The sequence below is a fragment of the Labrus bergylta genome, chromosome 2, assembly GCF_963930695.1.
Source record: "Labrus bergylta chromosome 2, fLabBer1.1, whole genome shotgun sequence".
In the NCBI taxonomy this organism is placed as follows: Eukaryota; Metazoa; Chordata; class Actinopteri; order Labriformes; family Labridae; genus Labrus; species Labrus bergylta.
The window spans coordinates 23,479,762-23,499,827 of NC_089196.1; the positions used below are offsets into that span (position 1 = coordinate 23,479,762).

At 39.3% G+C, this 20,066-nt stretch overlaps 1 protein-coding gene across 1 annotated transcript; it reads right to left on the bottom strand.

The window, feature by feature from the left end:
- Positions 1 to 24: 24 nt before the first annotated feature.
- Positions 25 to 19,926, bottom strand: lifra (LIF receptor subunit alpha a). The gene is made up of 18 exons (XM_020647455.3): positions 19,777 to 19,926; positions 12,773 to 12,990; positions 12,098 to 12,234; positions 10,302 to 10,455; positions 9,888 to 10,163; positions 9,414 to 9,543; positions 8,296 to 8,432; positions 7,979 to 8,121; positions 7,562 to 7,715; positions 6,366 to 6,430; positions 5,852 to 6,089; positions 5,504 to 5,689; positions 5,144 to 5,245; positions 4,858 to 5,004; positions 4,485 to 4,622; positions 4,279 to 4,372; positions 4,016 to 4,082; positions 25 to 3,829 (listed from the first exon to the last, which is right to left on the bottom strand). The coding sequence occupies exons 2-18, from the start codon at positions 12,876 to 12,878 to the stop codon at positions 3,134 to 3,136; spliced, it is 2,970 nt and encodes a 989-aa protein (XP_020503111.3). The 5' UTR covers positions 12,879 to 12,990; positions 19,777 to 19,926; the 3' UTR covers positions 25 to 3,133.
- Between the last annotated feature and the right edge of the window lie 140 nt (positions 19,927 to 20,066).

Below are 20,066 nucleotides of genomic sequence, written 5' to 3' on the forward strand. Positions count from 1 at the left end.
AAAATAAAATAAACATGGACAAAATTAAGGGTGGCCAGACAAATTTATTGCATTAATCAAGTAGCATTTCACTTGTTTTATTAGTGTTAACATTTATTTATTCATCAGAAGCACTTCACTGTCTCGTAAAAGCAATAAGTAAACCATTCGAAACATCATCAAGCCTTTTTTTTTTTTTTTAGAAATGAAAGCCTTTAAAAGGAGCAAATTTCTTCAGTCCTGTTGTCATGCACAACATTAGTCAGTGTTAGTGTTTCAAAGCCACACGGTAACATAAACATGAAGTTTGAAGGATTTACTTGCAACTGTTTTGTGGTAATAGTTTAGCATGCATCAATTTTGCAGATATATGTAGGGCCAGAGATGAAGATGTATAAGGCAGCAGGCGTACCCTGCTATATAAACCTCATTCCCAATGTCCTACAGAGTAATCTTAGGCTCCCATTAAAGGTGTGGATGAACAATGGAAAAAAAAAAAAATCATGGTCTGTAATGGAAATTTGCAAGTCAGCTGTCACCATGTTTGTCTGTTTGGTGAATTCTCTGGCCCAAATTACAATGTGACTAGAAAAGCGACAATTTTGTGATAAGATAGGAATGCAGAGCAGGCAAAACTATCCTAATAAGACAGAATCACAATTTAGTTATAATGAGTTTTAGATACTTTTTTAAAAACGTTTCCTTGTGTTAAAGCACAAAACAAATATACATTAATCGTGTGATTTCTTTACATTTTATAGGACTCAATATATTTGAGATTCATCAGAATAAACATTTGCCTTTTTTCCTCCTAAGAAAGTTGGTAAGTCAACATTACTGTATATCTGCCTGTCGTCGCATGGGGAATAGAATTTACAACATTAAACAACATAGCATTTTGTATTGTAAGCAGGAAACAATGAAAAAACAACAACAAATATGTACAGTTTTCTTGCATTAAAGATTTAGAGGAAATATAAAGGGAATCTGTTGCCATGTTAAAAGACAGGAAACTATATCCACCCTTTACCATTGCATCTTTTTTTTATCACTGATCTCACAAAATGTAACTGCTTGGTTCAGTTATGACCAAATTGGACTGGTCTAAGATGTAGCTTTGACAAATTCTATTAACCATTTTATTCCCTTAATCAGGCTAAAATTCAGATCAGTGATAAAGGCGAAGACAAAGAAGATAGAAATTTTTTTCAGTAGTCATAGAGGACTGTCTGCCTGTAATCCCTTCCTCATTAAAGCTATTACTCTCAATCGAAGTCATGATTCATGTCACAGTAGTTTTACTTAAAGCTTGTTAGCTGGAGGCACTGAGAAACTAAAGAAAGGCTGCCACACAGGCAAACCAGGGCCTGACTCTGAAAAACTGGATAAAATAAACCTTCCGGTAACCTCAGGAATTAATACCGAAGGACAATATTTACATAATGATGCTGTAAGGAAGCCTAGCTCTTGCTGGAGAGCAAATGTACTGAATAAAAGTGTACTTAAACAGTTAGTGGGCAGTGTTTGACTTATTGACTTTCCAAAGCGCTCTCATGCATTTCCAAATACGTTCTTTCCTGTTCGTCCCTTTATCCAACATCCCTAAATATTCAAACTTCGCCCTAAAGGGAGGTGTCAGGGGAACATGAAATTAAGTGATTAATAGGTTCATACTTTTTATTCATAACTTTAAATTCTCTGGACTTCAAAATCAAGCTTCCAAATAATTATTCTCCACACCCACACAATTTAACTAAAAAGGTTGACAGAAACATCAAGGCAAACATAATGTAAGCCTCGTTTAGAAGTTTTACGGTGTACTAATATCTATTAAAACCAGCCAATTTTGCGTAATGTTAAGTAAAATACATTTTCTAATCAGTTCTGAACTGCATTGCTGTAATATATTCTTGTTCATGATACATTTAGGAGCAAGGCAGTGTTGTGAATGGTGATAAACCAATGGTGTGAATGAGACCCCCTTGAACACGAGGTGATACACCTCAAGGAGCTTATCCTAATAAAATAAATTTTCATTCTATAACTTGCAAGTTTCTGGAAGCATTACAATAATCAAGGCAATTCAAAAGTTAATTCTCGTCATATGTTCACTGCAAATCAGCTCGAGCATAACACTCAACATTGAAAAGTGAAACTGGCCTGAATGGGAAACACAACTCTCAACAAGACAGATAAAAAAATAAAGAAAGACAACAACTAACAAAACAACAACAAAATAAAGTCAAAAGTAACAATTGAGTGTTTTCATTCATTAAATTACATCAGTTTATAATCATGTTCTAGCTTATATCAGTGTTTATCTACTGGGCTCATGAGCCACATAATTCCAGACCATAATAGTGAGCGCCACTCGTATCAGAGAAACAGAATCACCGTTCTCAATCACAAGTGCATCTTCAAGTGAACACCCACTGTTCAGACAGTAACAGACCACATCTCTAAGGAAGGAAGCTACCTTGGTGTTGTTGCAGGAGAGTGCCATCTTGATATACCTGTAGTGGACTAGCAGAAGACACAGCTACCAAGGGTTTCCTTTCTTCACAGCGACCTTCCATTTCAATTGTTGTCTTCTTAGTGTCCGTCCAAGAAAATAAAAGGTCCTTTTCAGATAGTGTGCAGTCTTTTTTTGCTCTCATTTTTTTTTCTGTAGTGTAGTTAAGTTCACATTACAAAAAATAAAAAGCATCTGAAATGCAAGCTAAAAACTGGATAATCTCATCTGTAACACAGGATATGCAATTGCTAAATGCCCATAATATGGAGACACACACGGGGCAGTGGGGGGGATGTAACGACCACAGGAGGCCAGGGGGTGCAATGTACTGTGTATGAAGAGGGGGAGATATGAGGGGATTTGTTGTCTTAGTGGAAATGTTTTGACATATAAATATACAGAATCTGATATTTATAGTATTTGCGCAAGAGTCAGCTAACTACATATGTGTTTAATGAACAAATAAATTAGCATATTTAACCTGAATGTGAAACTGTATGAATGCAGTGCTACACCAGAGGGGATATTTGTCTTTCTTTATGTGCTATGCATCACACTTGTTACATAAAATAATCTGTTTGTGAACCCCCCCCCCCCCCCCTCCCTGGCCTGGCTGCTAATAGTGAAGGAGAGATGATATCATGGTTTTGTAGATGACAACAGGTTGGTGAACCAGGTTGCAGGTGATGATGATAGGTGTTTCTTTTCTTCTGTGTGTTTCTCTCCATCAGGGAGGAGGAACTGAGTGGAAGCAACAGAAGTGGGAGATCCCAGAGACGGCGCCAAGCCGGCGCTTTCCCCGGAATCCTCTGGTGAGTCCAAGTGCCAGGAGCACTGGGGTTTGTAGCCCCCAGAGCTGGCGCCCTGAGGCTCTTGGAACGGCTCGGGTGAAGCTAAGTCAAAGCCATCATTGTGGGCTCTAGATTGCATCTGGGGCCGGTAACCCCCTCCTCCACCGCCACAGCTTACAGGCAGATCAGCCAGTGGGCGGTGGGTGTCAGAGGAGCCCTGTGGATCCAGCTGGAAGACCAAAGAAGACCCTGATGTCTGGATCCCTGTGTATGTCACATCGGTGCGTGCTGAATCCAAAGAGGATGCGGAGGAATCAGAGGAGTCTGGGAAACGTGGTCTGATTGGCCGCTCATCCACCACTTGGTTGTAGTAGCGTAGTGACGTTGGCTCGTCTGTATCAACTGGCTCCTCTCCTATCCCCTGGCCTTCTTCATCCTCGTCTTCTTCAGGAATGACCACAAGAGCTTCTTTACTGGAATCCCACTCAGGCCTTTCTACAATATGGACCATGCTGTGAGGAGATGACTTCACATCCAACGGCCCCTGTAGACACACAGAAGGGTTAAACACTGGCTCAATTTAAACAGGAGAAAACGTACTTATAGTGCTCCTACAAGGGATTATCAGGAAAGCACAACATAGGAAAAGGAGGATTACTTTTCATTATATAGCTTCAGCACACAATATGTTTATTCATTAGGCTGAGATTTGATGAAGATGAAACTGTACCTGAGACCTGGACCAATCACCAGGCAGCTTGGGCTCAGGTATGTCTGGGTAAAACGCCGTTTTCACCCTGGTTACAAAGTAAAATGTTATTAACATGATACAGTACATCATCATCACAGGTGGGACTAATTCAAATAATACTTTCAATACTTGTTGTAAAAGTATAGGGGATATTTAAAATTATTTGGTTACTTTTTACGATACTTTTTGAACATACACATAAAGAGAAACAAGGCAGAAAGAGGAGAAAAAAACCCACGCACCATTTCCTTTTCTTGTAGCAAATGTAGGTGACAATGACGAGGAATAAAGCTGTGACTCCCAGAGAAGCCAAGATTTCCAGGATCAGCCAATCAGCTGTCAGAACAAGACAGTAGAAGTATTAGAGACACTGGACTTTAAGCAAGGTGAATATTTTTTCTTTATTTTGAGTGTAAATTGCATGCCATAAAACTATACATTCACATACTGTATGGCTCCAGCGTTATGGAAGAAGTGGCGCCTGTGTCCTCGCCTGCCGAGGTGTACGACTTGACAGTGAACTTATAGTCCCCCTTAGAGAGACCTTTAATTGTGTAACTCCTGCTTCCTACGTCTGACAAGTTTGCTGTTTAAAAGGACAGGAAAGAGACACAGGAAGAAATAAAGAAGGACAAAAGAAGAGAAGAAGAAGGGGGAACAATGAGGAGAAAACTGAGTTTCACAGGATGAAAAACGCATTTTTAAGAACATATCAATATAACATATCACCACATCGAATATCATTGAATAACTTGAGTTTTTTTTATTTTGTATTTGATCCTTTATAAAAACTCTCTTCTAACAGCTGTACTGTCACTTACCTAGAAGTGTGAGCTGGGGGCCATTACTCATGTAAACGTTGTAACCCAGGAGGAAGCCTCGAATGTCCACCAGCGGGATCTCTCCCCAGGTTAGGACAACATTGAAGTCCTGCTGGCTGGTTAACAGAGAGACAGAACTGGACGGGACTGATGGAGCCGCAAGGACGGAAGACATAACATGAGAGAACAAGAAGAAAAGAGCCAGCAATTAAAATGCAATGTAGGAACTCTGAGGTAATTTCTGTTTCTAAAAGAGTAAGCATTCCATCAGCAGTCCTGTGCTTACCCAGCTCCTGCATGTATCCCTGCCAGCGCTGCAGCAGCTCTGGGGCCTCCGAGGAGCAGCTGTACAGGGAGAAGTTGTATCTAACACCTGGCTTGAAGGAGGCTGGTGGAGAAGAATGAGATTATTAAGCATTACAAGATTTCAAACTTGAGAACCCTGTATTAGGTAGATTCTTAAGATTAAAGTAATGTTGTGTAATTGTAAAGGTAAAAAGACTGTCTTTGGCATAGAATAACAGGGGAACGAAGACTGTGGAGATTTTTAGTCTGATTTGCATCCAACTTCCCATTTAGTGTGTGAATATGCTAAAAGAAACATCTGCACAATTTCAATGTAAAGGCAGCATAAAGGCTGGCCTACCTGACTCGATGAAGACATTATTTAGTCCAGCAGACACCTTGATCCACTCCACGAGGCAGTTCTTTGAACAGAATGCATCAAACCATTCTACCACATAACCACAGGTGGCGTTGGCGTCGCCCTGCCAGTATAAAGGGAAACCTCTGTCTGTGTAAACTGCCCTCGAAACAGAAAGGTGTTCAACATCTGGAAAGAAGAGAAAATGCATACAGCAATATAGAACCTGTAAGCCTTCATTTTGACCTATTCCAAGACCCCATATCCATGTTACACACAGATTCTGCCTTTGACAATAAACATACTAACTCCTTTTTTCTTTCATGCCAGTTTTCCTCCATTTCCACTGACCTGTCAAATGTAGAGGTATGAGCACACTTGCAGGCTGAGATACCCCTTTGTTGTTCTTTGCAATGACTGTTGCTGTGACCTTGGTGTCAACGCTGAAAGCAGCGATCTGTGTGAGATTTATTGGTGCAGCAGACGTCTCTGCTGGAAAGATGTCTGTGTGCTGTATGTTTTCATCAGACGTCCAGAGAGTGACTTCATAACCTGTGATCTGACCGTGGCTTTGTCGTCGTGTCAGAGGCTGGAGGCATAGAAGTAAAAAAGGAGGAGGGTTTAAGAGAATAGGAAAGTCTGTTTCAAATCACTTTTACCTAACTGTTTCAGATTTATTTATGGTATGTTTTTATAACGAGGGAAACATCTTTAGGTCAAAAAGGAGTCCAAGGTTTGTACTTTAAACCTCTTGGTGGTGCTTATGAAGATGCAGTAAGGCTATTCTCCACAGAAAAAAAAATCGAATTATCCTAAATAATGTTTTGATATGTTTCAATCTAGAACATCTTCAGACAATAATTACCTTCCAAATGACCTGCCCAGTGTTGTCTTTGTTAATCCAGAACCACACATCAGGAACATCTGGAACTGAAAAGACAAAAAAAAAAATCAGTCATGAAAATTACTTCTTATTTCTGATGCCTTAATCTTACTACTGCTGCTATATGAAACTAACAATTGAATTAAAGACTGGTATCAACGAATGCAATCTTGATCATGAGAATTCATGACTGATGTTTACTGAAGAAGTGTGACAAGAACTTATTTGAGCCAGGTCATCTTGATTGTACAGGTGACTTACTTACATCATAATGAGAGGACCTCAAATAAGGATTTTTATATTTGCCAATGGAACTATTGTTATCAAATAGCCCCTGAAGGAGTCTGGTGTGACTCGGATCTGACTCAGGACAGATATCACATCTACATAGTAGGCAAATCACAAATCAGAGGTTATCTTATATTGGACAGGGTTAGGCATAGTTGAGGCACTTTTGGAATCCAAAATGGTTTATGAAATCATGATGTGAAAACTTCTATTGTGGCAGTATTACACAAACTGGTCCGTAGTTTATGTACTTAAGTGAGTGTTGAATACTAAATCATGTCGTACCTAATGTCTGGTGCTGTTTTGAACTAGAAGCCAATGACACTGGATAACGGCACTTGGGAAACAAAAATCTACAGAGAACTAAAATGTCAGGCATCTTATTTCTATAAATAAACTTTTGAAATAATTACTACTGAGCCTCTTAATGGACACAAGGGCTTCACAGTCGGGTTAAGAGAGATATTACTACTATATTTTTAACTAAAATACTTTCAAATCCTGAAACTAAGAAAATATAATATTTCATCTATACTTCGAAGTAGTCGTTATTTTCCAAAATTAGATTGTTAGAAAAGTTATTAAAATCAGATAAAGAAATTATGAAACATGATCTTATTTAGTTCCAGCAAATGTCACAAATTTAGACTTTATTTATTGTCCCAGAGGGAAATCAGCAAATCATTTTCTGCATTATTGTTGTTTTTAATAAGACCTTAGAATGTTGGACAGTTAATTTAAAAAAAAAAACTAAATAAATTATAGACATAACCATTAATTTAAATGACACATAATCAATCAGACCACTGTTGTTTATTACAGTAATAACAGTACAGCCCTAGCTCATCAAACCGCTGGTATCCGGAAGATTCCACAAATAATTCCCTTACCATCAGTGTTAGTTTTGAAGGCTAATGGCTCGCTCCAGTTTCCCCACTTCCAGAAATTTTTCTGAGCACCACAGCGGACTTGGATACTGTAATCCTCATCAGGATAGAGGTCTGAAAGAACCACTGACCGCAGACCCACACCAGAGGAGGTACGCTGGAAACAAACATCCATACACACTTCATTACGGTTTGGTGCATTGATGGTCACCCAAATGGAGAAAACATACAGATGTCAAGCTTTTGACTGATGAAAGCAGTGTGTTTGTTCATGACAAACACACTGACACTTTGACAAGTTGTAATGGAAATGTGGTAATCTGACATAAACACAAACAGAAATGATTTAAGACAGACCAAGAAACCGAAAAATGCTCTGCTGACTGAGACAGAACAGACACACATACAGAGATCGCTCACCTTTGTTTTGGACTCTTGAGAGGTCAGCTCTACCTGGCAGACAAGAGCGAGGGAGGAATAACTCTCGTACTTCCACTGCCAAAGCACGGTGGCATTCCAGGCGTTCACGACTGTGGTAACGTTAGCTGGTGCTACTGGACGCACTGAGGAGGTGGGGTGACACAATAATTAGTAACATGAAGAGGCTGTTCAACGACCGCAGGCTTATTTCATGTCTATGTGTACTTCTACATGGAAATTGTGGTTGTAAGATTGTGTAGATTGTTTTTCTTGGTACGCATCAGTCGATTCAGTGAAGGCATGGGTGATATACCTACCTCTGTGTGTGAGTTCAGCAGAGTCAGAGAGGCTGTACTGGCCCAGAGGGTTAACAGCTACCAGAGTCCAGTTATCCTCCCACTTGTCTACGCTACACTCTTTCTGCTTCTGCTGCGGCTTGTCTTCAGGGCAACTCCTACAAACAACACATAAACATTTGCTAAGTGTGTGGAAATCAAATTATTTTGAAATAAAAAATATTATCATTCCAGTTTCTCCCTATAAACTAAAGATGCAGACACAAGTCCAATCATGTTCCTAATGTAACTTGTCCTCTTGTCAGCTTTCAGACAATTCCTGTAAAAGGTCTGGCAGAGAGCCAATACACTATTAATGTTAAATGGACACACAGAAGCAGCAAGTGGTTACTTAGACTAAGTGCCCTTGACATTTTCTCTCTCTGGGTTGATTTTTCAGGGCGGAAAATATATTTTCAGAGAAAGTCAGGGGGGGAATCATAAATAATGCAGGAACATTGTGAACAAAACAACAAACAAAGTGATACAGTACCACATCCTGGCACATCTGTAAACTGCTGTGAATTTGTTCAAAGAAATCATCATTCTAACATCACCACCTCTCACCCAGACTGATATGAATATCTACTGAGGGTGTCTTTGCTTGTTCTTGTTTTAAGTGTTGGGTTCATGTCCATATCGCTGTAAACTTTTACTTTCCCAGGATGCAGGCCTGCGTGTGGTACCTAGTGTCTAAAAAAAAAAAAAAAATGGTACGGGAGGTAGAGCTTTTAAGTCTCAGGCTCTACTCCTTTAGAATCATCTACCAAGCAGGGTCCAGGAGGTGGACACCCTCTTCACTTAAAACTTCCCTTTCTGATGAAGCTTATAGTAAGGGCTGGCTCAGGCATGGACCAGCTCCCTAGGTTTGAAGCTATGGGCTTAGACTGCCAAGGTAACCGACACACTGAGCTCCTGTCTCTCTCTATCTGTATATATTCATATCATATTACTGAATGTCACTCACTTTAAATCTTCATGTCTCATTATTTACTACACATAAATCTTGCCGGGAGTTCTTGAGCTTCCATATCTGGTAGGTTTGGCTACATCTAACTGTATTAGACATCTTATTGAATACACCAGTGTGAATGTGGTACCTCATGTTCAGAGAGTACTGTGTTCTTCTTTGTTTGCCGTACAAGCGTGTGTCCCGACCTTCGTTCCACCTGCACACGGCTGAGGTTAAGTCACGAGTCTCGCACACAAGATCAGTGGGCAGCGGCGTTTCTGGGGGTGGGAGGTGTTGAAAAACAAGTAAAAACCTAGTAATCTTTTACATTCACACTTTATCATACACATTAAAACAATAAGTTACAGTTAAATGAATTAAGAGCACACTCAATCAACTTTCACATGCAGCTGTGTAACTGTTTCACCTAAGAGCCAGTAACTTCTTAAGCCGACCCCTTTAGTCTCCTATTTCCAACCACATTCATCCATCAGAAATGCACAAAAATTCCAATGTACTTGTACTGTCGTAGCTGTGCAAATGGCAATAAACATCTATTCTATTCTATCAGATACACAATCAAACACACATGACTTCTTCTGCATCTTGTTTGTCAGCGTACCTCCAACAAACACCACCGCTCCACAAATCTTTGTCTTCAGATTGTCTGAACAAAAGACGTTGGTTCCAGTTCTGTCAGACGGTTCCTGATTGAGCGCTGTGATGGCGTAAGTTCGCCTGCTCAGCCGTATCGTGTTCATCACCATTACGCTGTAGTGGATGCTGCCAAAGACCATCCCCTCTTCCACGATACAACAGAAGGTGGTGTTGGCCCCCACAGGCACAATTCTGTCCTGGGGGTACATCTGGAATTTCTCATTGCTGGGGATATCGTTTCCTATAAAAAACAACCACAGAGAAAGAAGAAAGGAGATTTTAAAAGAAAGATATAGGTAGAAATGTATCTCAGTCCCAAATATTTTGGTTTCCGGCAAAGTAGTATTCATCTTTCTGCTATCATTAATGCCCCTCTGACCTTGAAGTATCTGAGTGTCGCTCCATTCACTTGTTGTCTGTCCATCTCTTGAGCGGATCTTTATAGACAGGGAGGTACACTCTAGAGGTTCCACTGAGGTCCAGTTCCACTGGTGATGACCGCTCTCCTGATTTATTGTTGCAGACACAGTCTCCTGGAAAGGAAACAGGAAACACACAGACAGGGAATAAGTGAGGAATGAATCAGGAAAACATTAAACTGGTAAATTATTGTTCACGATTCAAGCAGGAAAAGAAACAGAAACTGTTTTTATCATCTGTATATTGCATGACATAATGTGAAATTAAATACAGGATTACATCCAAAGGTACTGCAGAGAAGAATATACAAACATCAGGCACTTTTTTCTTATTGGAGATATATTGTTTTCAGTGGATACGTCAGCCATAACACGATAAGACAACTGACCTGCCCAGTATATCTCTAGGTTCCAACTATTTATAACTATTATATCATTGGGCCTCACAAATATCTATATCTATAGTTCCACAAGTTTTTTCTGAAGTTGTTCTTAAGTAGATTTCTAAGAAGACTCTCTGTCAGATTCACAAACGTGTTCTTAAACGACAACATTTTCTCAGCTGTGTTCTTATCTCCTTGTGTTCATAAGTTGAAAGCGAGTGCACGTTGTTCCTAATTAGCATATGCAACCACCCACTAGTGCCCATAAAAGGGCATGAGTGCAGGGCCCTGCAGACACAGGGGCCGTTTCGGAATAGCCACAGTTCAGTAGGCAGTACGTACTTTTCAGTATGGAGTTTCAGTATACTGAACTTTCGTGGTCATTCAGTATGCATTTTTTGGGTCCGCGCAGTATACTGAACATTTCAGTATGGATACTAACTTCCGGGTTTTATGCAGTATGGATCGGATGCATCCTTTCAGGAAATGAATTGTATTTTACCACCCACAATGCTGTGCAAAATTCAACGTAAATCGTCACTTCACGTGCGCCTCCAAATCAAAACAAACGAGCATTGATTCATTTAATCTTAATTTAAAGTCCCGACTGAAATCGCTACTTTTAGTTAACAACAAAAAAATGTAACAAATGATTTAAATGCGTCTTTATCGGTTTGTTTTACTTTATATTCTGTATATTACTGTCTTTCATTTGTACTTCCCTTTATGTACTGTATGTTATTTACTTATTGTCTGATATTGTTTTTTGTTTACCTGACTGTATATGCGCATTACTCTTCTTGAATAAAGCTAAAGAAAAAAAAACGGGTGAATGCGGCCGGTTCGGGTAACGTAAATGATGTCACTTCCTTACTGAATGAATCAGGCAAAGTAGGAACAAATATCTGCCTACTGTGCGCGCCTACTGAATAGTAGGTACTAACAGTATACAGCACGGATAGTACATACTGCATACTACTTACTGACAGATTGAGTAGGCACTTGGCAATTTGGATGCACCCACACTTAGTCACATTCTGGTAGCAAAACATATATTACGGAATTCATTATCAAATATTATAATGTAAACCCTATAATATTATACAACTGTAGATTTAAACTTAATGCAATACACTGTTTATTCTGTTCTCACCAAATAACAAATCCCACATAAGAACACATTGGTGAATCCCAGAATCTTCTTGAAGAAGGATTTACAGTTAGAACAAATTTGTGTTTCAGACCAGTTGGTCAATGAGGCCCAATGTAAACAGCGCCCTCAGAAATTCTGTATCATTCAGGCTGTTTTTGTATAAGAATGAATTCTACAAATGAAAGTTATTGTACAAAAAGAAAAAAGCATGAGCACGTACATAGAAGGCAGTTTCATTGAGTTCAGTTCGTAGAATCATGAGGTCAAACGTTGTGGCTGCTCCTCCGAGCCAGGATATGGATAGTTGCTGTTTGTAAAGGTTTGGTGACAGGCTGACCTGCTGCGGTACAGGAAGGGCTGAAATGAAGATTGGACAAGATTTATTGACTTAAATTGAAAATGAAACAAAGATCATACAAATCACAGTGTTGAGTTAGGGCTGGGTAATATAATGAATTGTTAAGATGTATCAATATAATTTCAAACAAGATATAGGGTAAGACAATTTCGTTAATATCGATATAGTTTATGGTGCATTAAAATAACGTTATAGAGCTGCCAGGTCACCTTTTTCTCATCTCATTGATGATGATGACTGACTGTCCCCCTTAACCCTGCTCCTTCTCTCTCTCTCTCTCTCTCTCTCTCTCTCTCTCTCTCTCTCTCTCTCTCTCTCTCTCTCTCTTATTTTATTTAAGGAACATTTTTATTTTATGATATCATTTTTTTATTTCTTAAACAGGTAGTTTATTTTTTCATGTGTTTTCACTGTTAATAAAAGACATATCGATATATATCGAATATCACCATTCAGCTAAACAATATCCAGATATGAGTTTTGGTCCATATTGGTCCAGCCCTACGTTGAGTGTTAATGTAGATGAGTTCTTCTTACCATCTTTTGCATGAGTGTGTATAACTAAGAGGCCGAGCAGAACACAGAGAAGCCGAACAGGGTTAGATTTAAGCTTGAAGCTGTGACTGACACCTAGACGAGGCATGATGATCCACTAGCAGAGTCCCTCTGTTTGCAGATCCTTATGTGGTATGGCCCTCTACTGCAGTAACACTATGCTGGACATCCTGTGAGGCAAGACACAGACAGAGGGTGTCCTGAGGGGAAAAGACAGCAGAACAGAGACACAATGGTTAATCAGGAATAATTACAATATGAATACTGCTAATTTAAGGCTCCGGAAAAATGAAAATAACACCTTAGCAACAAATAGATTTGTATCTAATTCTCCGTAATAAAGGATCTCTCAACGTTCTTTGAACCTCACAGCCTTTAAGCTGTAGTTGCAGTTTAATACAATGAAGGTGTTGTTGTGAAACGGTGAAGTTGAAGTGATGCCAACAAGGTCCCTGGCCCAGAAATATTCTAGCATGCACATCATTTTTTATAAAATGTCTCTGGAGATTTGGCTAGTTTACTCTTGTTGCAGTAAGGTTTTATGGATGAGCAGCAATCCATTGCACCATTTTCAAATCTTGCAATGATTCCCTGCCAACTCAGCTGTGTTTGTGGAATAATTGCACGCCAAATCCAAACATACAGAACCACTGCCGGGTATAGCAATATTTGACATCGACACGAGAAAACAAGTCTCTCAGAGAGCTGTTTTCAGCTAAATGTTGAAACACAAAAGTTAGAAAAGTCATTATTTATCAGAGTCTTCCTTGTTGCTTATCCAGTCCACCTGCCTTCAACTTAACTTGTGTAGTTTTTGAATTCTCAAGGCCTAGTTTTGCTGTTGATTTAACTACCTTTTACTAGTACTGTGAAAATCCAGACGGATATCAGGCAGACAGAGACAATTAAGCTGGAGACAAATACAGCTGTGGGTCTATCTTATGTAAGAGGCTTGGAACTGCCCTTGATTTCGTTAGGTGCATTACAAAGAACCCGTTTTACCAGAGGAGTGTACTACGAAAGGGGATTAATGGGTTAGGCAGGCAGTTGGCGTCTACAGCCAGAGTTTTCAACGTGGTGAAGGTGGCTCTCTTTTTTAATCTGGCCTGATTCAAGCAGGAACCAGCAGGTTTGCTAAACACGAAACCAGCCCCAGTGATGGTTATATATTCACAGTCTCTGGTTTAAATCAGCTGCTATTTTTATTTTATTTTATAATTCCCTGAGGGCAAATATGGTTTACAGTCTGTTATTGAGAGACATGCTTCTCACACACATAGGCCCGAAATAAACACACATGCACAAGCGGGACCTGTGGACATGCATTAGTGGAGAGATGTCAGAGGGGGGCTGCTACACACTGCTATGCAGGGAGTGCAGCAGAGCTGTTGGGGGTTCAGTGCCTTGCTCAAGGGCCCTCGGCAGAAGTGACCCGACACCTCTCCAGCTACCAGACCAACTTTCAGATTTTGGTCGGCATACAGACTTGAACTGGCGAACCTCCCGTTCTTGTATATACTGTATCAATTTCTACTTTCATCTAAAGGTTGAACAGCCATAACATGCTCAACGGCTGTGACAGGAAGTCCACAACAACCTCGTGGACTTTTTACATGTTGTTCCTGACCATGTTTACTGTACCAATGTGATGGAACAAACATGTAAAGGGTCACAAAGTTGTTCCCTGAAGATTTGAAAGTATGCAGGTTAAATGTAACCGTGAACAAAAATAACAAGAGATGATAAACAGATTTTATTTCTGTTCTGATAATTGATTAATTAACAAAGTCTTCTTTTTTTTTTAGACAAAATGAAAGACATACCAGAGGCAACAGCATCTTCGGTGACAAAGAGCTGAACAGTTTTAATCAACAGTCAGTCTGATAAAATCAGTAGATCAAAGACTCATGCTTCAGGAGATTGAGACATTCATTCCTCACTACTTTCTGATGTTTGAAAGACCATAGGTCATAGGATAAAAAGCTAATTGAAGAATCCAAAAAAACAACAACATGCAATTGAGTATTATAAGCATGGATTAAAAAAAACAAATATTGATCACAGTTCACTAATGTAGTGGTGATACAAAAGCAGTAGATAAAGATACAACGTGTTTCAGATCGGCATCCTGAAAAGTCATCAGCTTAACTACAAAAACATCCAGATAGGGAACGCAAGGTCAAGGCTCCATCCGTGCTTAATGGGATTGTCGTTCTCTCTAAACAAAGAGAGACACATCTCAAAATTCCTGAATGAAGCACAAAAGGAGGTTTTGCAATCATTTAGTTAAGAGCTTTGGCCTCGATGAGCTTGTGTGTGCAAGTTCTTGTCTGTAACTAGAAGTTGTTTTTGTGCTTAAAGTGTCAACAGCACAGTGCAGAGAAGTTCATCTGGTTTCACTTGCATGCTGGGACAGGCCTTAGACGGATTGCTAGCTTGATAAAACAATGCTCTCAAATACAGACAAGCCTTTCATTGAAACAGTATTACCCAAACACATAATACACAAACAGACTACAAAAAGCCATTTCTAGAATCTAAACTGTCTGATACTGACCTGAAGCAGACAGTCAGACAGTTTGACCCCGATATACTCTAATCAGGTCAGTGTATTTGGTATGAAATATAAAGGAAAACAGTATTTAATCTACATCTGGCAGAATGTGCAAATACTGTAGAATTTTACAAAAGAGTTTAGAGGAAGATTAGAAATACAGATATAGATGGATAATCTATCTTTTTATCCATTCATTTTAAAAGGCGCTCAAACATGACAATACAAGACATGAATACAACACAACCATGCTCCTAAATCCTGGCTGTCATTTTGCAATCCCTTACCGGATGATATACAGTTGTTGAGAGCAAAACACTCTGTTCGAGGTGCCAATAATGGAACATGAGGCTACACAAACAAATGCAACCTGATTCTAGAGAAGTGAGGGCCTAAATACTGGGAAAGGAGGACAGGAACACCCCCCCCCCCCTACTTATTTAACTGCCCACTCAACATTTCATTCCAAACCTTTTAGTTTCCCTTTTATCTTCACTCTGGTGAAAGACCAGATGCAAATAGTGGAAAACTATCCAATGATTAAAAAAAAAATAAGAAAAGAACGGAAATGATACAAATAATTATAGGTCAAATGAAAAGTTTGGGAAGAACTTTTAGCACCAGCAAACAAAAAGATTCAGGGAACATTTGTATGCTGAGTAGAGAGTTGTCCTTGAGATGATTCTGCCGCAGCAGTACAAGTATGACAGGAATGTCAAATTGTGAAAGTGATTTTGCAGCTGGCTCCTGAAGTGGATTGGTTTACAGATTTATAATGGAGCTTTTACCAAGGCATGGATGAACATAAAGTAGTCTATTGTACCCACAATCATATCATTAGCTGGGCATTTGTATGGTAGAATACTGCATTTGTATTCATTCTGCTGCTTAATTAAAGCAGATTAAACAACCTAACAAAACACAACACGGTCAAAACTTTACATTTGATGTTTCTAGTTTTACTGTGTGAAAAGGAAACTGGGGCTTTTTGTCAAGACAAATGTGTGCGGCCAATACTTTCCATAGTTTTTTAAAGACATCGAGTGTGTTCCTGGCCGTAAATATATCACCTCCAGATGAAATTCAGAGGCATTGCTCAACATAAATACAGCTGTTTGGAGTCTGTGTTTCACACACTGTGCCTGCACCAAAGGCTTCCTGGGCCTGTTACAAGCCTCTCCCCACATGAAAAGAGCTGTTATATGTTTTACTGGTCCAGGATTCTAAAGATTATTTTTCCAACTTTTGCACAAGGCTGAAACATTTTACAACCTCAAAATATATCCTCACAGCCAACTGAACCCTGGCAAAAAAAAAAAAAAAGTGCATTGATGGGAAGCGGGGGGGGAAAAAGCTGCAGATTCTGGGAAATGTAACCACGAAACTGATAGCCACAAATGCACACCAACACACAAATCAATACCTCTCTACTGGGCTCTGTTCCTTGTCCTTGCAGCAGTAATAAATATGACCACAAAATCAAAAACCCACAAAGATATTGTGACTTCAAAACCTAGTCCAAACCTATGTATGTTTACAGTTTTCATATTAAAGGAAGCTCACCTTAAGCCCTAAAATATAATATCCTGAATAAATTCTGTTAGCTTTCTTTCCCCATGCTGGACTTTGCCGCTGTTCTGTTTGACTATGCAGCTGAGTAAAGATTATAGGAAACTCCAGGTACTCACACACAAAATAAACTGTGCAGGACTAACCACCTTATAACGCAACCCTATTCCCAGAATTCAAATGTACTCAAGGGCCTCATTTGTTCCCTTGCCATTTCCAAGATATCCAAACATGAAATGGTACTCAAATAGCAATAGGAGCAAAAGTAAGTCACTATGTAACATTCCACTGTTTGTTGACTATCAATTCAGGGGTTGTGCAAGTTATAAAATATACGCAGTAACTGGAATATGCAAATTCATGTGTGTTAGCTTGGGCACTGCACACAAAAAAAGTTGGTCACCAAAGTAAAGCTGCTTCTCTAAAGAACGAGTGAGGTATGTTGTGTTTTAGATGATCTTGCCCTTGATTAATGGTTAGATAAATACAATTGATTTTTTGCTAAACCATGTTGCAACAGTATTGATGGTAAACATACTTATAAAGAGTACAGTTGCCAACTAAAAGTTTCGAACCAGATTTATTTTTTCATAGTTTTTTTCTGACGAGTTGTAGCCAGCAAATGTTTAGTTTGAATTTCCTTTTTTGTTGATTTACTGTCAAAAACAAATCTTCTCTTCAATGATCTAACGTTCTCAACACTAGTTTCAGTCTGAAAGATATCCTGAAGTATAAAGTGAGCTTCAACCAAAACCAGGACAAAAGTAAAAATGGAATGGAGCCAAAGCCAAAATAACTTCAAACTGCATGACACACAGCCAACAATCTTACTTACTGCACCTTACTATCGCAACCACATTTTTAAACAAAGATCAGATCCTCCAATGGTGTTTTCTTTTCTAAAAGTGTGTGGGATGGAAGCTGAAGCCAAGCCCAGGAAAAACTTGTCTGTTCTCAGCCTCCACTCTGCAACACTGTCATTACGCTGTCATACGATGACCACCACGACCAACGAAATAAGCACACAGTGCCTCTGGTATCCAGTATGAGAACGGTGACATTTTGAAACATGAGCTAAGTTTGCTGCTAATTATGTTTGACCTTTGAATGGGACCAGAGGAAGACCGGATGCAAGCCAGAGAAAAAGTGAAAAACAGAGCAAGTGTGTTAAATGTTGCTGCTCTGACCTCAGCAGAGAAGGGACATTCAGTTCTCTGTGTGTGTGTGTGTGTGTGTGTGTGTGTGTGTGTGTGTGTGTGTGTGTGTGTGTGTGTGTGTGTGTGTGTGTGTGTGTGTGTGTGTGTGTGTGTCTGTGTGTGTGTGTGTGTGTGTGTAGCTTTTGGACTTCAACCAAACATGGTTTCCTTCCTGCCTCTTTCAAATGTAAATGTTAGAAGCAACAGGATGAGAGTCAAACCATCACTTAAAGAATAACTATTTGCTCCAAGATGTTAGCGTCCAAGAACTGGATGAAAACATCCAGTAAAACAGCCGAATGATTGGTAATATTCCCTATATTACATATATATATTATATCCCTATATTATATTACATATGTCTCACATTGAGTGATACTGGGATGACAACTTGTAGAATGGACAGAAACCCGTTTAAATGCAATTTATCCTCTTATAGGGCTAGAGCAGAGTAATTTTCTGAGAACACTTGATACAGCACAGCACTGTGTGTGTGTGTGTGTGTGTGTGGGGGGGGGGGGGGGGTATATAAAGGTTAACAGTTATCTGATAAAAATCTATGCAAATGACTTATTTCTAATTTCCCCTGTACAGGTGGAAAAAACGTCACTGCATCAACGCTGAATAGGGGTGGGACAAAATACTGATTTGACAATATATCGTGATCCTGACTTGTGTAATCAAATTATTGATACGCTGGTCAAAGACATTGATATTTTAATTTAAAAGATATGGTACTCTAAACGCTCATGTCTTCTTGTAAAGAAAAGTGTTGGGGTTTTTTTACACTTAAGTTCTTTAATTTAATTTACAGATTCACAACAAAAACATTGTATCATCTCAGTTTTAGGGGCACTTAGTACACTTTTGTTGATCAGATTTTATAATGTATCATTATGCAATTGTCCTGCAATATATCAATAAACGCAGAACCATGCAGCTTGTATCTTATCATGAGCTACCCTGAGATAGCTGATCAATCTAAACCTTCTGCTGCTGATGCACTTTATACATTTTTTTTTTTACAAGTTTATAAAAGTGGACAACAACATACAACATAAATTGGTGATGGCATCAGTAAAACCAACCCCAAAGGTTCAGTTAACCAGGCTCCCTTCAATGCTTCAATCTGAGAGCAAAACAACCCTAATGATGAAATACACTTTACGTTGTCCCAGCTCAAAGTTTAAAGAATAATGTGGTTCTGCTCACTCAAAGTCCAATAATATGTTCATCAATATTGCAAAATAAATCGACATTTTACTCGGAATGTGTTCCTCCTGATAAAAAAGGTTACTAAAAGTAGATAACCAAAAAAAAGTGCATCATCTCAGGACGATGTGTGTAATTAGCATTAGCAACTGGGAGAGCAATAAGAGTACCGTTACAGGTCTTATGGTCAAAAAGGCGGCGAATATACATTAAACATGTAGCTGTCGTAATGAGGGACATTTAACCATGAGAGACAATGTACTTTTAAAGGAACAATTAGTTTAAATGTCGTTTTAATACACTCAGAAGCTAGCACCCATCATCATCATCACGCACGCAGTCAGGCCACCAATGTTTGGAAAAAACACTGCTAGCTACAAATAGCTGCCAACTACGAATTTACGTAAAACGTGGCTATAAAATCACGTATAACATGTAAAAATCAAATGTGTTACCTCCTATGTAGCGAGATATCCTTTTCCGTACGGTTCAGGCTGTTATTATATCCAATAAATCAGCTTTCTAAGTAACCTGCCCCGTGCTCGCAAGTGGACCATTCCCAATGAATCCAGAACAGGGTGGGATTACTGGAATAGTGAAACTCGAGGTTTGATTGACGGCCGGACTGACCAATGGCCACCGTCTAAATTGTCTTTCCCACAGGAGAGAGGGCGTTGTCCTGCTGTGATGAAGGCGCACGGGAAAAACAGCATCGAAAACGTCACAACGCCCATCAAAGTAATAG